This window comes from Hypomesus transpacificus, chromosome 6 (genome assembly GCF_021917145.1).
Source record: "Hypomesus transpacificus isolate Combined female chromosome 6, fHypTra1, whole genome shotgun sequence".
NCBI classification, from domain to species: Eukaryota; Metazoa; Chordata; class Actinopteri; order Osmeriformes; family Osmeridae; genus Hypomesus; species Hypomesus transpacificus.
Window position 1 is genome coordinate 9,946,666 of NC_061065.1, and position 18,698 is coordinate 9,965,363.

Below are 18,698 nucleotides of genomic sequence, written 5' to 3' on the forward strand. Positions count from 1 at the left end.
AATTTGAAGAATCTGCGAGAGAAAGTAGTGGGCCCGCCTTTCATAGATCCAGGGATAAGCTCATAGGCTGAGCAGTAGTCGCGCGGGCTTGCTTCCGGATCAAAACATCATCCCTTCCTGTCTAGCGAACGTGAATCTCAAATAAACAAACATGAAACAAGCGTGAGTTTTGTCGAACTAATGTTCGAATGTAGCTTATTTGTCAGCAGACGTTATATATTGATTCGACCATGGTGAAATGCGTGGTCTCGGGATGTCCTAATCGCATCGACAATAAAGGAGGTTTTCGACCTTCCAAAAGGTTCTTCAATTTTCCCAAGGATCAAGCTCGAGTGAAAGTGTGGCTTGCAGCCCTCAGAGAAAGCGACAAAGAGGATTTAACAGAGCAACACATTATTTGCGAAGATCACTTTCTGACGGACCATATAACACCTCGAGGAATAAGCGAGGATGCTATTCCTATCATGCCACCATATCTTGACGGACCGTTAGGTTTGATCAGCCCCTGGGGCGCGGAGTCGTCTGACGATGGGGAGGAGGAGGTGTGCCCAGATGATGCTGATGCTGCGGGCCTCCATTGGGTACGATTGCTTTGACTAGTAAATAGCTGAGTGTTTTAAGTATGCATTGTTTTAATTATTTATAACCCACGTCAACGTTTCATATTTTGAATGACAGGATGACCATTTTGAAAAGGAAGACCTTGAGCTTCAATCAGGGACGGAGACAGAATCCTCGTAAGATTGCCCACCATGTTTACTTTGTTTTAATCACTGGTTGTGATTTCTAACTTGTATTTATTTTTTACTGTTAGTGTCTTTAAAAAGGAAGGGACTACCCAAAGTAATAACCCTGGTCAAAGAAAGGGTATGTGATCATTTTATCCTCATAATATCTGCATGTCATTTGCTTGTTAGTGCTTGTTAGTTTTTTAAACGTTGGTTTGTGTGGTTATGGTACAAATTAGATCTATCCCTGGGTACATTGACCAAGCGCTTCCTCGAGGTATTGCATTCTTCCCCTGATGGCGTGGTCGACCTCAACGAGATTGCTCCCCGCCTCCGCGTACGCAAACGAAGGGTATACGACGTCACCAACGTGCTGGAAGGGATCCACCTCATCAGGAAGCAGTCCACTAACAAGATTAAGTGGATGTGAGTACAATTCGTACCATTTCAACTCTTTCCTCACTCTCCACTCTTAAGAGCCTCCATTTGTACAGTTTACATACGGATTAGCCTTCTGCAGCCGTGATATTCTGATAAAATCGAAGTACATATGTGTTGAAACCTTTTTACAAAGCGTGCAACACAGTGTGATTTCTATAATAACAGGGATTTCCAGTAAGATTTTCTCTCTCTCTCTCCCTCCCCTCAGAGGGCATTGTCCAGCCATTTTAAAGCAGAGACTGCAGCATGAACTGGGGAACCTGAAGATTGTGGAGGAGACTCTTGATGAGCTGATCAAGAGCTGTGCCCATCAGCTATTTGACATGACTGACGACATGGAAAACAGCAAATATCCTTTATATATATCAGACCATACCTGATATGAATTAGCTCATACACATTAAGCTGTTTGTGGAAGAAAAAAAGCTACTTGTTGTAATGACTCTCCTCCAGCAGTCATGAAAGACACGTAAATTGTATATCAGCAAGGCACAGTCTTCTTTAACTGCCAATCTACATCAGCCTACGTCACTCACGAGGACATCAGTCATCTCAAGGTTTTCCAGGACCAGACAGTTATAGCTATCAAGGCACCAGAGGAGACCAAGCTGGAGGTGCCCACACCCAAGGAGGTAAGCTCTTAGGTGGGAGGAGGGTGTCCAAACCTAACCGGTCTCTCAGTCAAGGTACCTAGCAGACTCTTTTCTTTAGTTGTCTTTTTATTTGTATATTAATTTCAGAATGTGGCAATACAGATTATGCCTGGCATGATATCTAAACCAATATTGTTTATGTGCAAAACCAGGCTGCCCACTGGTCTTTGGCAGGATGTATGAATCAATTGGCTACTTACCCGCTTGTTTTCCAATATCAGGACAGCATCCAGATCCACCTGAAAGGAGGGAGAGGCCCAATGAAAGTCTTGACCAGTGAGATGGACAGGCCAGGGGACACAGAGGGCACCAGGGGGGAGGCAGCGGTGGGCTTCGTAACACTGGAGGAGAGCAGGATCAAGACCATGCCACTCAGCACAGGTAAAAACCAAGCTGTCCATCAGGCTAACCATTTAATCACTTCTCCATTCCAGTGGACACACCAAGTGTATTTTCCAATGCTTAAAGCAGAGGGCAGTATTGCCCAAAAGATAGGCACTGGGCAGGCATGGAATGAGTCGTTATAAATCAGTTTCATTTGCACAGACCATCTTTGGAGCTTGCTAAGATATCTCATCTCAGAAATAAGGAGTGGAAATGAGAGTATCTGTGGTGTGGGCGTTCTAGTTGACTTGTGTTGATCTGTCTTTTTCTCCTGTAGGTGTGCTGGTTCCACAGACAGCCGTCCAGAGTGCGTAGTCAGCAGCACAGCAGCATGACGAGCCGCTGTCCTCTTTGAACATTTCCATCAAACTGTTTGGATGTCTCATACTGGGAATACATCATGGATGTCGATGGCAATTTTTTTGTAGGACTAAACGGAAGTGGTTACAGCGGAAGAGATCACAAAATTCCAACTTGATTGTGAAAACGGACATGACAAGGATTCACAGAATTGCAAGCTTTATTTTTATATGCGTTATTCTGAGTTAACTGAAGTAAGTCATTTGTAGTTGCAACTGCCCTGTTGCCATAAGACAGCATTAAGATGTCAAAGTAACATGTTCATGTACAGAAAAAATTGTGTTATGGATTGTCATGCTGTGAGATGGACAGTATTTATGCTTTTTTCCAACATTTTTATCTTTTGACAGCACTTTTGTACTCTTTTTTTTTTTTGTCTTCATGTCAAGTGGGTGTGTTTTTTCCTCCATGTTCTATTACTATTGAAAAGTATACTTTTCAAGCATACACCTTATTAAAGTAACTAACTAACTAAGTAATCATAACTGCTGACAGTGACAGTTTTTTGCAAACCACATCACTCCAATACACCTGCCGCTCTGTTTTTACAGAACTTAAGTTAACTTAGTTTCGTATCCAATCACATCTGTAACGTCGTGTCATAGCGTAGTCATAAACTGATCCGGCCGGCAGGCATGCTAAAGAATTGTGCAAAGGTAAATCCATGCACATTCCTATTGGTCGTAACCTGGCTAAATACGTTCCGCCCTGTTTCTCCCAGGTTGACGCTCTGCAACGCAGCGCTTACAGGTTGTTGTGAAATCTTTGGTGTAGCAAACCAGTATCCGTTTTCACTGGTCCTTTCAATGATTCGAGTCTCTGGACTGTAACTAACCATGGAATAATGGAACTGTGTATTTACTCACAGAAGTGGACCCAACGATCGCCCCTCATTCATGCGCAAAAGGCAAAGTGGAGCTACTGATACAGGAATGGCAAAGTTGGAACGATAATTAGGCTACCTCTTTTGATCAGAAAGCTAATTTGTTTAACAACTAGCTGTTTCATAGTAAACAAGAAAAACATTAGCATATTTAATTCTCTAATCATTTTTAAAACTCATCAACCGTGAATTATGCCGGACATAATTACAGTCACGGAATTTGTAAAAGAGACAAATGAGGACTACAAAGCGCCCACAACCTCAAACTTCACCACACGGATGTCCCATTGTCGAAACGCCGTGGCAGCACTGGAAGAGGTAAGTTAAAGAAAGGATGACAAGTATGGCCATCAAAACTGGACGAAATACAGATTTTTCACGAGTTCTGGACGTTATGTTAAAACATTTACGAAAGAAACAGTACTTCCTCTTTTTGAAATCCAAACATTTCAGATCTTAAACGGGTTGTGTTGAACCTCGCCCTTGCCTAGCAGGGTAGGCTACTCAGGGCTGTCTACAACCCTGTGTGAATAGCTGAATTTACAATTGCAACAATTAAAGAAGGAAGATTCAGAAAATGTAGCGTGTACATTCCTGAATCCATTATTATGTTTTAATTGCAGACAAATATTTGCAAAGGTAGAATTGGTAGAATTACATTTCAGTATTTTTTATTTCTAAACAGTTTTCAAAGCCAAACGTGCTCGGAAGTTGTAGAATCACCCTTCTAGTACCAGGGCTGATTCTGTAAAGATTGTATAGATGAATATGGGGACTTTTGCAAAACGGACAACTCTATACTTCTTGGCATTATTACATAGTTCCTACTGCCTGGGGCGTTGATGCCTGACATCAGGAGTGTGCAAACGTTTAAGGTCACTGAGTCTTAAGCCAATCATCTAAGTAGTAAGGGTCTATTTGTCGGAAAAACCCACCAATCAGTTATTGGTGGTGAAAGAAACATTAATACAGAAACATTCTAAACATGTCCAAGCTTCCTACATGGTTTACCAGAAGTTTCTTTGACTTTGGCGGCTGTTCTTTACCCTGTCCAAGTGGTGCCGGCTTTAATGATGTTGAAGTCAGTACTTGAAAATGAAAATAGGATTTCTCAGAGTGGCCTAAGACTACTGTATTGCATTAGCCAAGGAAGCATGAGGACAGTTGGTGACTGTAACACATGGATTACATTTCCTGCACTCCGTGAAAACAAGGAAGTTTATACAAGCAGTATATTCACACAACAACCACTCTATATCTTAGCTGAAACAGAACAGAGAACCAGTCTATCTTTTGTACTCCTCCAGAATAAACAGTCTGACAACACAATCTCTCCCTTTTGTGTGGACGAGGACAGCATTCTCACACTTTCAACCTGGACTCAATGGGCCCACAGTCACACATCCATGCACGTTAGCGACAACACATAGACATGCTCTGGCTCTTCTAGGTCAACAGGCAACACTCCACTTTCCAGTTTTACAAGTCTGTCTGAGATTGTTGATAAAGTATCAATTTGAAGGGAAGCTGTTTAGCTTGCACCGTGCCACATCCCGTGTTGTGGGGAACACCACTGAGCTGTCATTCCCTCTATTATCTCTGTCTGTCTACCCTCACCCCCCTCGCTCTTCCTCTTTATCTTTCTCTCCACCCTCTCTCCATTTTCTCTGTCTACCTTAGAAGAACAAAGCTCTAGACTGCCTACATGATGTACTGCTGAATTCTGGGAGAATCCCTGGGGGCTGGGCTGGGGCTGTATTTGTCTGCTCCTGTCCTAGCATGCGCTCTCTCACAGTCTTTTCTCTCTCTCTCTCTGTCCTGGCCTGCCTGCTTCCTCTCCTCCTCTCTGCATAAGTGTCTGTCTTCCTGTATGAGAACACCAGAAGTCTTCTATGAGGGGTGTCTGTGTCAACCACTATCTCATTCTTCAGTCTTCATTTCAGTAATCTGTCTAGCAACCAAAATACAGTTTTTTAATATCTTAAAGAAGTTTCCTAAACTCTTAACGCACCAACACACCTACCTCACACAATTGGCAAAACTGTTCATTTCATGCTCAAAATCACACATTGTAAACTAAACTCAAACACTAATTGTCATAACACAAAAATACACCAAACAGGACACCATGTGTATCAAACACTAACACACATTCTCTTTTCACAGGAACATTTAGTCAATCGTAGCACAATGTCATAAAAAACACTAACATCAGATGGAATTACAGAAACTGCATTCATGCAGGTATGTGTCAGGTCTCACAGTATATGGATTATAGATTGTGTTTGCAATGCAGTTTCTTTTGAAGCCTCTCTACATTTTTGTTTTGTTGGGTTTTGAAAAATGCATGCATTTTTATTTTTTTGCTGCATAAATTCAGAACAAAAAATGAATGACCCATCTCAGAGAAGCTTTATAGAATGTATGGTTACTGTCTTGAAAAAAGAAGACAGAAACATAATTTCTGCAGTAAAGGCTTCATTTCCGACAGGACATTACTGCAAGAAATATGCAATATATCTTCCATTTACAGTATTACCCCTAGCTCTGGCCCTTCTCTGAGCACCACCATACATTCTACCTCCTCTCCCTCTCCCTTGTCCCACTCCTCTCCCTTGTCCTGGTACTTGTCTTCCTCTCCCTTGTCCTGGTACTTGTCTTCCTCTCCCTCTCCCTTGTCCCACTCCTCTCCCTTGTCCTGGTACTTGTCTTCCTCTCCCTTGTCCTGGTACTTGTCTTCCTCTCCCTCTCCCTTGTCCCAGTCCTCTCCCTTGTCCTGGTACTTTTCTTCCTCTCCCTTGTGCAGGCATAACTGTATTCTTACTTTTTTCGTGTTGCTCTATATTGTTATTTTTCCATACAAGATCAGCCCAAAGAGGTCCTCTTTATATGTACCATATGGTCATGTGGTTGAAAGAGCCTCAACATCTGAGTGTTTCCTAGTTGGGAATCAGCTGTGATTTACAGTATTTGCATAACTTCAACCAGCTTTTTCTCAGTAGCAATAGAATAAAATACAGGGGATATATTTGTGTTTCAATTCACAATATAAACAGCTGTTCACTTTGACTTTAGCCAATAAGTTAGGTTTTGAACATGATGTTATCTGTTCTGACATATAGTGAGAAAAGTAAAAAGAAAGACAAAGAAGAGAACTATCAAGCCCAAGTCTTTTGGGGTGGAGGACTGGTAAGAATACACTGAATCTGAGTTCAACAACAAACACGTCTACTCATCATGTCTGTGTGTGGGACGCCCACCTGCATCCACACCATGACTCACACTGGTCCCATGCCCTGGAGTGATGACTCATTGTTTATGAGCTCTTGTGTCTGTGATCAGAACAGAGTGATGGAAATGAAACTTCTGACTTTCACAATGACTGCTAAGGACCTAAGGACTGATCACCAGATTTCACATTAAGTTGCTTACATAATACAAAATGTATCAGTTTTAAATATAATCTAAAAGGAATCACATATCTGTAACACTGTATTTGTGTACAGTATTTTACTACTGTACGATGGCTCCACAGCCTCAAAATGTGGTTTGCCAGAAAACATTTCCTTGTTTTTTGCAGGCCTGTCTAGTTTGAGAGTTGCACAGCATCAGAGAGGGGGTGTCGCTGTCACTGTACACTCTCACAATATAGCAGGCGTGAGCTGGGCTTAGTGCCCTGTCTGTGGAGTTTCTGTGTAAACATTAGAGCAGGGCTGGGCCAGTCCTTTGCTCAGCCACTCAAATAATCCCCTGGGAATTCATTCACTGACTAAGGCCTGGGCCCTGTGTGTGTGTGTGTGTGTTATCACCCTCCTACCTCCCTGCTGACTTGGACCCTGTGGGCTCCTTCTTCAACAGACTCTGGATCTAGACAGAGGGGTCCTGCACAAGATCAAGAAGTCTGTCAAGGCCATAAACAACTCTGGCTTAGGTGAGTGCTCAGTCTCTGTGGGAAATCCTTTTGAATTAAAAGCCAACTGCATGCATCAAACAACATAAACAGGGGTACAATGCTTCTGTAATGGAAAGTGTTGGTTAGTACGTGAGTTCTATGTTGAGGATGGTGGAGTGTAACGTTAATGAGGAGAAAGAAAGAGATAGAGATAGCAACCCTGTCTGCATTCCTCTCATTCCAGACACCTGTCTCAGCAGGCTTGGGGAGGAGCAGAGGGGGACTCTGGACTCCCTCTCTGTTGATACGTACAGTCTCATTCACTCAGGCTTTCATCCTCCATTACTGCCCCTCCCTAGCTTCCCTCTAGAACTACAAATACCAGCTGGCCTTGGCATTATATTGGAGTGTAATATTGACTCACTGAAAATACCTTATCGACACTCAGGCTTATGTCTGGTGCGGTGGGTAAACTCCAGAACATGCACGCCTCTATTCACTGTTCATTGTTCTGCTCATAGAACAGACGTGCGAGCATGTCATGACCATATTATGATTTCTATGTTTACTGAAAAATCCTTTACTTCTTAAGTATAGAGTTTAGAAACAGGAAGCAAGCTGAAACATTGTTCTGGGTTGAGAAAGAATACAGGGGCAATATAAATACAATGTGTTGTAAAATACACTCACACAATGTCCAATGATGTTTCCTGTCTTGCAGGGTAAGCTCTTCTGTGTTGGTGTTGCATCATACCAGACATCTGACTTTCTGTCACACTTTGAATCCATGGCACATAATTTGTGAGCCACTAGATATGTATAACAAACTGAACCTTCAGTCTTTTAGTAATCTTGGTACAGAAGTCATTTCATGTGTTAGCCAGGTATTGTATGAAGGAGTTATAACTCACTGCCTCGTGGTACTGTTTAACACAGTTAAGGAGGGCAGTCTTACTCATAGGACAGCATATCCTGTTTGTGATGTGACACAGCAAAAAATAACATAGCAGAATGTAGCATAGCATAGAATTGGATATTATTACATAATAGCCCAGAAATTCCATCTACATTGTGGTATTTTGTCAGAAACAGAGACTGATCTCCGTGTTTATGTCTTAGTCCATGTTGACAATGAGGAGCAGTACATCCAGTCCGTGGAGAAGTTTGGGGACAACTCATTCGGCAGGGACGACAATGAGGTGGGCTCTGCCTTCCTGAAGTTTGCAGTCCTCACCAGAGAGCTCACAGCTCTCTTCAAGAACCTGGTGAGTTCCCAGAGCCCCACCCACCTAACCTTTCCATGTTGTTCACCTCATCCATCTGTCTCTCAGTTCACCTTTCTGGGGGGGTTTCAATTACTATTTGGCTTAGTTGGAGTGAAGCAGTGAGATGATGTATTTAGCGTGATTTGTGGTTCACACGTCACACTTGATGTGTGATGTCTGGACGTTTCACAATCTGGCTCTTCTGATGTTTGCAGCTGCAGAACATGAACAACATCATCACCTTCCCATTAGACACGCTGCTAAAGGGAGATCTGAAAGGTGTGAAAGGGGTATGTGTTTTGAAATGTGCCTGCAAAATTGTATTTTTAATTCTGTGGAAACAGTAATTGTTTGTATATATGCACACTCAAGATAACTGTTGGAGTTGTTGTGCCTAATATTTACCTATGACTGTTAGAATGTACATGCCAAGCAAACAATGTATATGTACTGATTGTTGGAATGTCTGTATACATTCTGTTCGTAATCCTGACATACATATTGTTTTGCATTCTGCAGGACCTGAAAAAGCCTTTCGATAAAGCCTGGAAGGATTACGAAACAAAAGTGTAAGAGGCAATTGACAAGCTTTCCACTGCTTTGCCCTTTCATTAGGGTTGGAAACTAGAGCCGCAGATGGGTGGGTTCAGCCCAAGTTAGCGATTACAGCACAAGCACAAGGAAAGCATGTGCTTTCTGATACAACAACACCTCAAACTCGTTGTGTTGGTTTGTTCACAGCCAATAGACGGAGGACTTTTACAGGTCAGCTGGCACGTTTCATGAAACAGCTGATAAGCCAGACAAAGACAGGCCACATGATAGAGAAAAGGACTATCCAGCAGCCTCAGTTGTGAATGCTCTATTGTTAGTAAGGTTACAACAGTGTAACGTCTGAGAGTGACCATGGGAACACGATGGATAGACAAGCTTGGATTCATTTCAAGAGACTGTGGTGTTTTAAGCGTATTTCATCAGTTACTTAACACAACAGGTATTCCAGTTTACTGTGCGATGCTTGTACACAGAAAACACTTGCAGGGAAGCTACATTAAGACGACATGAATGTCAATCTTCGAGGTTTGTTTATTTTGCTGAGAAAGAAGGTTCTAGTTTAAGTGTGTTCATCAGGCTTTGTCCAGACAGGGTCCATTATGACCTTTGACCTTTGTGCCCTGTCCTTTCTGTCTGTGTCCTTCCTGTCCCCACAGGACTAAGATAGAGAAGGAGAAGAAGGAGCATGCTCGGCAGCATGGGATGATCCGGACGGAGTTCCGGGGAGGGGAGATCGCCGAGGAGATGGAGAAGGAGAGGCAGATGTTCCAGCTGCAGATGTGTGAGGTGAGGAGCTGCACCTATGCCTCCAGACCACAGGAGGGCACTGTGTTTACTTACATTTACATTTAGTCATGTAGTGCCTTGCCCAAGGACACAACGTGTCCTGGCGACGTCAATTTGCACGGCCGGATTAGAGCCGGCAACCTTCTGATTAATAGCCCAATTCCATAACCGCTCAGCCATCTGACGCGCTTGATCAGACATTAGGTCTGTGGGTTGGGGCTTGTGCTACATTTTAATGTTGTACCTTCAGCTTTGATTGCTGTTGTTTGAAATGTCATGTCTTCCTTCCTCGTTGATCTCCGATGTGGATCTTAGCGAATGTAAAAGTTGAGGAAAGAGATATTTATGTTCCTGTTGTCTTATCTTCCATGCCTGATACCAATCTTTCCTTTCCTAGTACCTTCTGAAAGTGAATGAAATCAAAGTCAAGAAGGGAGTGGACTTTCTCCAGAACCTCGTCAAATACTTCCACGCCCAATGCAAGTATGTTGTTCAGACATCCATCTGATGTATCCTTAGCCTTATTTGACTCTGAATACCCATGAGTGTATTTCACCCTTCCCCTCCCCTCTCCTCCCCTCCCTTCCGCTGCCCTCCCCTCTCCTATCATCTCTTCTCTCCTCTCTTCTGCAGCTACTTCCAGGATGGGCTGAAGGCAGTGGAGAGTATGAAACCATCCATAGAGAAACTGGCAACAGACTTGACCTCAGTGAGAGCTCTTCTCTCTTTCTGTACTAAGTAGAGCATTCTCAGAACATAATGTTTTTGCTGTTTTCATAGGTTACTTCTTTATATCATGGTGAAAAATGTTAATAATTATCCTTGCATATTTAACAATGCTTTCGGTTAACTCTCTGTCTTCCTCTCGTCTGTGTGCTCCCTCGCGCTTCTGTCCCCAGATCAAACAGACCAGCGATGGAGAGAGAAAACAGCTGACTCAGCTGAGGGATACTCTCAAGTCCTCCCTTCAGGCAGAGCAGAAGGAGGTAAATGACAGCATGTTAGCGTAAAGCCATGGACTGTCTGGACTACTTCTGTAGCTACTGTAGCTGTGTTTTCTTAACCAGCTAACCTGCTTATGTTGACACTGTTAGGAAAAAGTGATTTCCCATTTGGAGTTGTTCATTACCAGAGGAAAGGAGAGTTAAACAGCTTTAGGAAGCAGGATACAGTACATTCACCCTTGCTTGCCACAGCAGCCTGGCTGCTCAGTGAGCATTATTGTCGCTAGAGAATATATTATTCACTCTCCAAGGCTTCCATGTAAATCTCATGGCTTAGAGATTCCACAGTCACCCCTCCATTATTTGAATAGAGCGAAACACAACCACAGCCAGAAACATAATGCTGAATCACTAGTTACTGTTCTTACGTACTGTAGGAGGATTAAGGCAAAGTAAGTATTGGTGAAAAACCGTTGTTTTGAATGAGAGGAGTTTTAGTGTGGGACTTTGAGACTTGTCTCTCTTCTGTATGTGCATGTGTTTGTTTGTGTGTGTGTGTGTGTGTGCGCGTTTACGTGTGTGTGTATCAGGACTCCCAGGCTAAACAGAATGCAGGATACAGTCTGCACCAACTCCAGGGCAACAAAGCCTACGGCACAGAGTACGATGGCATGCTGTACAAGAAAAGCGAGGGGTGAGTCGACATAAAATAAGTAGAGCCAAAATACAAATGAATGTCTTCACAGATGGGATTTGCACCTGTGTGTGTTTGTGATCCACACTCTTAGGAAAAAGTGCTCTCTGTAGAATCATTTCAAGTAGAATACGATTGTGAATGATACAATTTGGTTCCATTGTAGTTTATTTTAGAAACAGTTATTTGGGCCTAAAAATTTTCTATTTGCTCTAAAAAGGTTGTATCTGCATCTCCTAAAGGGACTAATGGCTCCACTGTAGCGCTCCTTCCATTTTCCACTTTACTACGGCGGGACAGAGTGGCTTAGTGTTCAGTAGATAGTGTTGCTAATGCTTGTTTCTGTTGTATTCTTTCTTCAGCCTGAGGAAAGTGTGGCAGAAAAGGAGGTGTTCTGTAAAAAACGGCTTCCTCACCATCTCCCATGGAACGGTACATGAACTTCAACACGTTCTCCTCACTTGCCTTGCATGTGAAACTGAGGCTATGCTCCCTGCTCGGGTGTTCTGCATGGTAGCACCCCCTCTGGGTTCTTAGGGGGATACTGTCTCTTCTCCATCAATAAGAAACGTACAGAAAGCTCTGGCCGAAGCACAATTCTATTTTTTATATATTTTTTTGTGATTTTGAAGTTTTTACCTGTAGAGCCAAAGAGCATATCAAGACAGAGCAAGCAGAAGAAGAAGAAAAAAAGGAGGAGGAGCATGAGGAAAAGGATGACAGAGTTCAGGGTGGGAAGAAGCACTCTGCACGAGAATGTCTCAAAGTCCAGAGAATTGTAGGGATAGTTTGGACACAATCGCAGTAGGTTGGACACGATCGTCCTGATACCTATATGCTTGAGGAGAGTCTTAACCTTGAACAATTCATGCCTTGGTTACGATACTTAAAAGGGTCTTTTTATTCCTCAGAAATATCTATTTTCCCTCACCACTACATCAGTCAGCTGGCTTTGCTCATGCGATAGGTTGACAGACCCTACAGTTTCACCCATGCCCTGTCAGAAGGATAACATTGTTATTTATTAGGCACTCCCCTCCCTCTCTTTTCTCACACTCCTCTCTGTCTGTCTCATAGGCCAATGCACCCCCAGCTAAACTCAACCTTCTGACCTGTCAAGTCAAGTGTAACCCGGACGAGAAGAAGAGCTTCGACCTTTTCTCCCGTGAGTTGGTTGTTTCCCTGCCCAATTAGCAAAATGGGAATGAGTCTGGAACTTATCATTTTCAATTTCCATGGGGTGTAAGGGGCAGACCAGAATGCCTCTAGACGCAGTTGGATAGCATTGGATAGATACAACCAATCAGAGCAACAAATCCTCTTGGTTGTTTACGGAAATGGCTCAACAGCACTCCTCTGTACGGTCATCATAATGAACCCACCTCATATCAAATAAATGGCTGTGATTGGCCCAAGCAGATTCTGATGGAGAAATCTGTTTGGATGGGAGGGGGGCCACTGGCCAGACCCATCAACCAGAGGAAATGAAACATCAGAGCGGGCAGAGTGGTCTGGCTCCCAGGCTAATCATGAAATACTGTAACTCATACAAGTCAACTCATATGATTCGCTTGAAACAATTTTGTTGTACTGGGGGGAGTGTTTATCCTCTAACATAACTAGCCAGCTGGCCAATATAGTCTTCAGCCAGGGTGCCCTGTACAGACTCTATCTTTCCCATTTTACTGCTTCTGATCTTTGAGTTGATGTTTCTCATGCCGCTCATTGTCTGTTTCCCTAAACAGATGACAGAACCTATCACTTCCAGGCTGAGGACGAGGCAGATTGCCAGATGTGAGTGTCATCCCCAGTCTAGCGGAGCGATGAGGCCGGTCTACATCTGGGTGCTCTTCACGTTGACTTTGTTCCTTGCTGATTCCCTGATTTTGATTATTTTTCTTCTTCTGTGGATGTCCACAGATGGATCTCAGTCCTCCAGAACAGCAAGGAGTTGGCTCTGAACAATGCCTTCCAGGGAGAACAGAACGATGGGGAGAACAACATCGTCCAGGAGCTGACCAAGGCCATCGTGGGAGAAGTGAAAAGGATGAGCGGCAACGACATCTGCTGTGACTGCGGAGCGCCCGGTGAGAGACAGAGAGCACTCTGGGAAATTAGCAGTTGGCTTCCTTCACCGGGCTTCCGATTGCTCTGTTAAGCGGAAACGACGGAATTGTCTGAGTTTGAGTGACAACTCCACATGGCATCCACACCTGTGGAAGAATGTTTTGTAGGATTATTGACACTTGCTTTTTACACTGTGCTGCAATGAATGAGCTGGCACATTTTTAGGCTGTTTGACAAGCTTGTCAGACTAGTTTCTGACAAACAGGGAAATTGGCAGAGATTCCAACTTACATTTAAGACATGCATGCGGCCTACTCTTTGATCAATTGATCATGCCTGTTCTCTGTTTCCAGGGCCCACTTGGTTGTCCACTAACCTGGGTGTGCTCATCTGCATTGAGTGTTCTGGGATCCACAGGGAGATGGGCGTCCATTACTCCAGGATCCAGTCTCTCACTCTGGATGTCCTGGGAACCTCAGAGCTCCTGGTAAGTACCTCGTCAGATTTGAAATACTATTGGAAATCCTTTCAAATACTTATCTGTACATGATTGATTGCAAACCAACACAATAATCCCTCCAAATTTAAACTTCACCCAACTGGCACTTCAGGGAAACTTTATTATGAACACTTTATTGGATTCCTTTTGAAATACTAGGAAATTGTATTTCCAAACTCTAATTTGGTGTGTTGTGGAGGCTGTGGTGGCTGGCTGAGGTTTCATGTGAGCAGGATTGGTAGCAGGAAACTTGATCTGTTGTGTTCTGTGTGTTCCCTTAGCTAGCTAAGAATATTGGAAACTCCAGCTTCAATGAGATCATGGAGGCAGACCTGTCTTCTCAGGGAGTGACTAAGCCCAACCCCTCCAGCGACATGTGGGTGACAAGGAAGATCCCACCCACCATCCTCCTTAACCACATCCCTTTCCCTTCAGCATGTGGCATCACAACGAAACCAGTCCTGAATATTCTTCTTTGTTGTGTTCTCGCCTTCAGGCAGACTCGGAAGGATTACATCACAGCCAAGTACACGGAGAAGCGCTTTGCACACAAGAGGCATGTGGACCTGCGTGTCCTGTACGAGGCGGTGAGGACTCGCGACATCATGTCCCTCCTCCAGGTCTACGCTGAAGGAGTGGACCTGATGGATACCATCCCCATGGCCAATGAACATGTGAGATACACATCTGACCTTTGTTATCAACCAACGACTTTTCTTTTCTTTTAGTTTATCTGTCTTTTGTTTTTGGTGCTTTTTTTCCAGCAATCAATGTGAGTCAGCTAGTGTTTTTTGGGGGTACTGTTGCCTGTAAGTATCTTCCTCTCTGTCCTCTTAGGAACCCGGAGAGACAGCATTGCACCTCGCAGTCCGAATGGTGGACCGGACCTCCCTCCATATTGTCGACTTCCTGGCCCAAAACAGGTACGGAGGCCTCGGCAACACAGAAAGATGTGCTGCTGCACTGTCTGTCACCAAACCAGGAGCATCAGAGATCGAAAATGTGAAGACACAACATGGGATTTCACATATTTACCAGTTCAATACATAGTGACTGTTAGTTACCTGATGTGTATGTGTGTGCACGCTCCACAGTGGCAGTCTGGAGAAACAGACAGCCAAAGGGAGCACAGCTCTTCATTACTGCAGTCTGACGGACAACAGTGAGTGTCTCAAGCTGCTGTTGAGGGGTCGGGCCTCCGTCAGCATCGGTGAGTCACGTACAACACTGGAACAAGTAGCCAGGAGCGCCCATGAGTCCTACTGAAAGACATGTTTTGATCGTTGGTTTGCATTTGCAGCCAATGAGGCGGGAGAAACGCCACTGGATATCGCCAAGCGCCTCCGTCACAAGCAGTGTGAGGAGCTGGTGAGTGGTCCACTGTGTTTAGACTTGACAGATTGGAGGCTATCCCTGTCATATTGGGGTCTGTGAGAGGAGGTTGATGGCGTGTGTGTGTATGCGTGTGTGTATTCGCCAGCTGAACCAGGCACAGGCTGGGAAGTTTAACGTCCATGTGCATGTGGAGTACGAGTGGCGTCTCCGCAACGATGACCTCGACGAGAGCGACGATGAGATGGAAGACAAGGTGAGCACCGGCGGGGGGGGGGGGGGGGGGGGGGGGAACAAAGCAGCTGATTTTAACCCTGGTGCTGAGAAGAACACCACAGCAACACACTGTTTTAAGGATGTTCTTATAAGGGGTTGTGTTGACCCAGTGTGTGTTTACTCTCCCCCCTGGCCCCGCCCCCAGCCCATCCCCTACAAGCGAGAAGAGCGCCCAGTCAGCTGCTTCGTGCCAGTCACGGGTCAAATGCAGCCCAACCTGGCTTCCATCGCCCGGGACGCCGCCTCCCTGGCCAGGGACAAGCAGAAGGCCCAAGCATCCAGCCTGATCAGCAACGAGACCTACGGCACCGTCATGGAGTTCAGCCCCCCTCCACAAGGGGTGACCGGGGGCATGGCGGTGCCAGGGGCAACCCTCCCATCTCTGCCCCCACTGCCATGCCTGCCTCCCCTACCATCCCTGCCTCCTCTACCATCCCTGCCTCCCGCACCATCCCTGCCTCCCAGAAATATAGGAAAAGGTACAGAATGTCTAATTGTGTAGACCAATTTACTATGCATAGACAGAAGGACTGACCTTTAGCACTCTCAAACAGCTTCTGTGTTCAAGCCTGGCCCGATGGAGGTGGTGGACAGACAGCGGTCATCCTCTGACCCTCCGAACCCCCTGTCTCCAGAGACTGACAGCTCCTTGTATGGTGAGATAGGATTTACAATTCCTCCACCTGCTTTGAGCGTTGGTGGGTGGGGTTTAAATGTTGATTGTACCAAGCGGGAATAATGCATTTACATTTAGTCATTTAGCAGACGCTCTTATCCAGAGCGACTTACAGTAAGTACAGGGACATTCCCCCTGAGGCAACTAGGGTGAAGTGCCTTACCCAAGGACACAACGTCATTTGGCACGGCCGGGTATCGAACCAGTGACCTTCTGATTACTAGCCCGATTCCCTAACCGCTCAGCCATCTGACTCCCATAATACATTAAAATGTATGAAAAATCTTAATTAAAAGACAGCAAAGGACTTCTGTCGTGTGGTTTTCCAACCTGTATATCATCACTATGCTAACTGTACTGTGCCTTTTCCTCCCCCCGGTTCCTCCAACAGTGCTTCCCCCAGCCGCCCCCCCTCCCCCAGCCAACAGGAGGATCAGTATGATGGAATTCAAGGCCAAGAACTTACCTCTACCCCCTCTACCCCTACCTCCAACACAGCCTGGGCCGGCTGCACCCACCTTGGTTCCTACGGCCCCCCCTGCACCCCTGTCTAAACCCACAATGCCACCCCCCGTCCCTGCACACAACCCCAATAGACCCAAAGGACCAAAAGGACCCAAAGGACCCAAATCGCCTACATCACCGACAGGGTAAGGCCGGGCTATTGGAGAGGAAGTTAAAATTAAGTTATTCTCATCCGTCCACCACTATCCACATTGGTGGTTTGTAGCAAACTGATGGAAATGAACAAATTAACTCAAAAGTAACCTTACGTTGTCTCCTCACATGTCTTCATCAACACTAGAGAGAAGTGTTTGTACTTGTGGTCTTCTTTACAAGTGCTGTGTGTGTGGCAGGTGAAGTGAAGAGAATCCTTCTCTGATTTCAGGCCAAATAAAAACCACCCTCAAAGGCCACCACTTCGGACTGGATCTGTAGATAGACCAGGTAAACACACACACACTCAAAGGGAAGTCACTCATCACAATATGGGAGGTGCTGTTTAGTCACGTGCAGTACTATGTTTTCTTGTTTTGTGAACAGCCAAGACTTTGCCACCGACTGGATCTGCCCAGAGCCCTGGCTGTGCCCCTGCTCCAAGGCCCCGCACTAACCACCCTGTAGGTTCCTGCTTCTTCCCAACCACTAGTTACAGAAAGGAATATGTAGCGTTACAGTCTACATGAAGTAATTAAGTCAAATGAGACTTGAGAATTCCATTAACGAATACATGTAAATGTCTGGTTGGTTGTTTGTGTTTTCTTCTGTGACTCACATCTCAGAAACATGGACCCAAGAGGGTGAAGGCCATCTACAACTGCTCAGCAGACAACCCAGACGAGCTGACCTTCAAAGAGGGGGAGGTGATCGTGGTGGATGGGGAGGAGGACCAGGAGTGGTGGGTAGGTACTGCACCTCCGACACACATGTCACAGCAGGAAACATACACAACCTACCTTCCAGCCCTTATTGGACAATCACTGATCTGACATTGCTGGATTGGTGACATCTGAAAAGATCAACATTTGTGCTTTAACCTGTCTTATCATGTCATAGATGTGATTTCCTCAAGAGGAAGGGGGGGAAATGATGGGAAAATTCAAACAAGATAAAGGTTTTTACAGTTTTTTTTATTGTATTATTCTAATGAGTGTCCTCTGTGTTTGTTGCAGGTGGGACACATTGAGGCAGAGCCCACTAGAAAAGGAGTGTTTCCTGTGACGTTTGTACATGTCTTCACAGATTGATTCATCAAAAAGTGAAACCAAAGTTGCCATCTTTTGGCCCGAATTTCACATTTGTTCATGACACTGGACTGTAATGTACTGGACTGTGCTGCATATCCTGTTAGTGTGCCTGAAACTGAATGTGAGATGGAAAATGAGTAGTATGTGATATGCAACCATTCCTTGTCAGATAAGATGTCAAGTTGACCAGCCAACCCAAATGTCAGAGACAAGAGTTGAACATTGTGTGCAGTTTAACAATCCTGATTTATCAAACAGGAGTTATATTTGAGAAGTATTGATGATGTGTCAGCCAAATACTAGAAAAACACACCCTTACTTTTCTTCTTTGTGTTACTAAATGAACAGAGAGGAATGTGTGTGAAATTAAACAGTGCCTTAGTTGTGAATCTGTGTAGTCTTTATTAGACAATGTGGTGTGTACACATGAGAGACAGACCTCAAGTCTTTCTGCAGTGACATGATTCAGGGAAAAGAATCCAGGAGACATGTTTGACAGTTACTGTGATTCTCAT

The 18,698-nt window shown here is 44.6% G+C and overlaps 2 protein-coding genes across 3 annotated transcripts; both read left to right on the forward strand.

The window, feature by feature from the left end:
- The first annotated feature begins 47 nt into the window (after positions 1-47).
- e2f6 (E2F transcription factor 6) lies at positions 48-3,045 on the forward strand. Its single transcript, XM_047021380.1, has 8 exons — positions 48-581; positions 679-737; positions 815-867; positions 968-1,154; positions 1,378-1,518; positions 1,687-1,801; positions 2,044-2,203; positions 2,484-3,045. Exons 1-8 carry the CDS (start codon positions 231-233, stop codon positions 2,519-2,521), a joined length of 1,104 nt encoding a protein of 367 aa, XP_046877336.1. The 5' UTR covers positions 48-230; the 3' UTR covers positions 2,522-3,045.
- Positions 3,046-3,262: 217 nt separating this feature from the next.
- asap2b (ArfGAP with SH3 domain, ankyrin repeat and PH domain 2b) lies at positions 3,263-18,572 on the forward strand. 2 transcript variants are annotated; one of them, XM_047021515.1, is made up of 30 exons: positions 3,263-3,767; positions 7,308-7,380; positions 7,586-7,649; positions 8,063-8,142; positions 8,461-8,606; positions 8,822-8,896; positions 9,126-9,175; positions 9,818-9,947; positions 10,345-10,430; positions 10,581-10,656; positions 10,847-10,933; positions 11,482-11,585; positions 11,948-12,017; positions 12,663-12,750; positions 13,331-13,379; positions 13,506-13,672; positions 14,006-14,139; positions 14,433-14,527; positions 14,648-14,825; positions 14,989-15,074; positions 15,246-15,361; positions 15,452-15,519; positions 15,632-15,739; positions 15,905-16,238; positions 16,314-16,415; positions 16,827-17,085; positions 17,325-17,383; positions 17,480-17,556; positions 17,719-17,838; positions 18,109-18,572. In XM_047021515.1, the coding sequence occupies exons 1-30, from the start codon at positions 3,642-3,644 to the stop codon at positions 18,181-18,183; spliced, it is 3,282 nt and encodes a 1,093-aa protein (XP_046877471.1). In that variant the 5' UTR covers positions 3,263-3,641; the 3' UTR covers positions 18,184-18,572. The 2 variants fall into 2 exon arrangements, with proteins under 2 accessions (XP_046877471.1, XP_046877472.1); XM_047021516.1 differs by lacking the exons at positions 7,586-7,649; positions 8,063-8,142 and having other exon boundaries at positions 3,265-3,767.
- Positions 18,573-18,698: the final 126 nt, after the last annotated feature.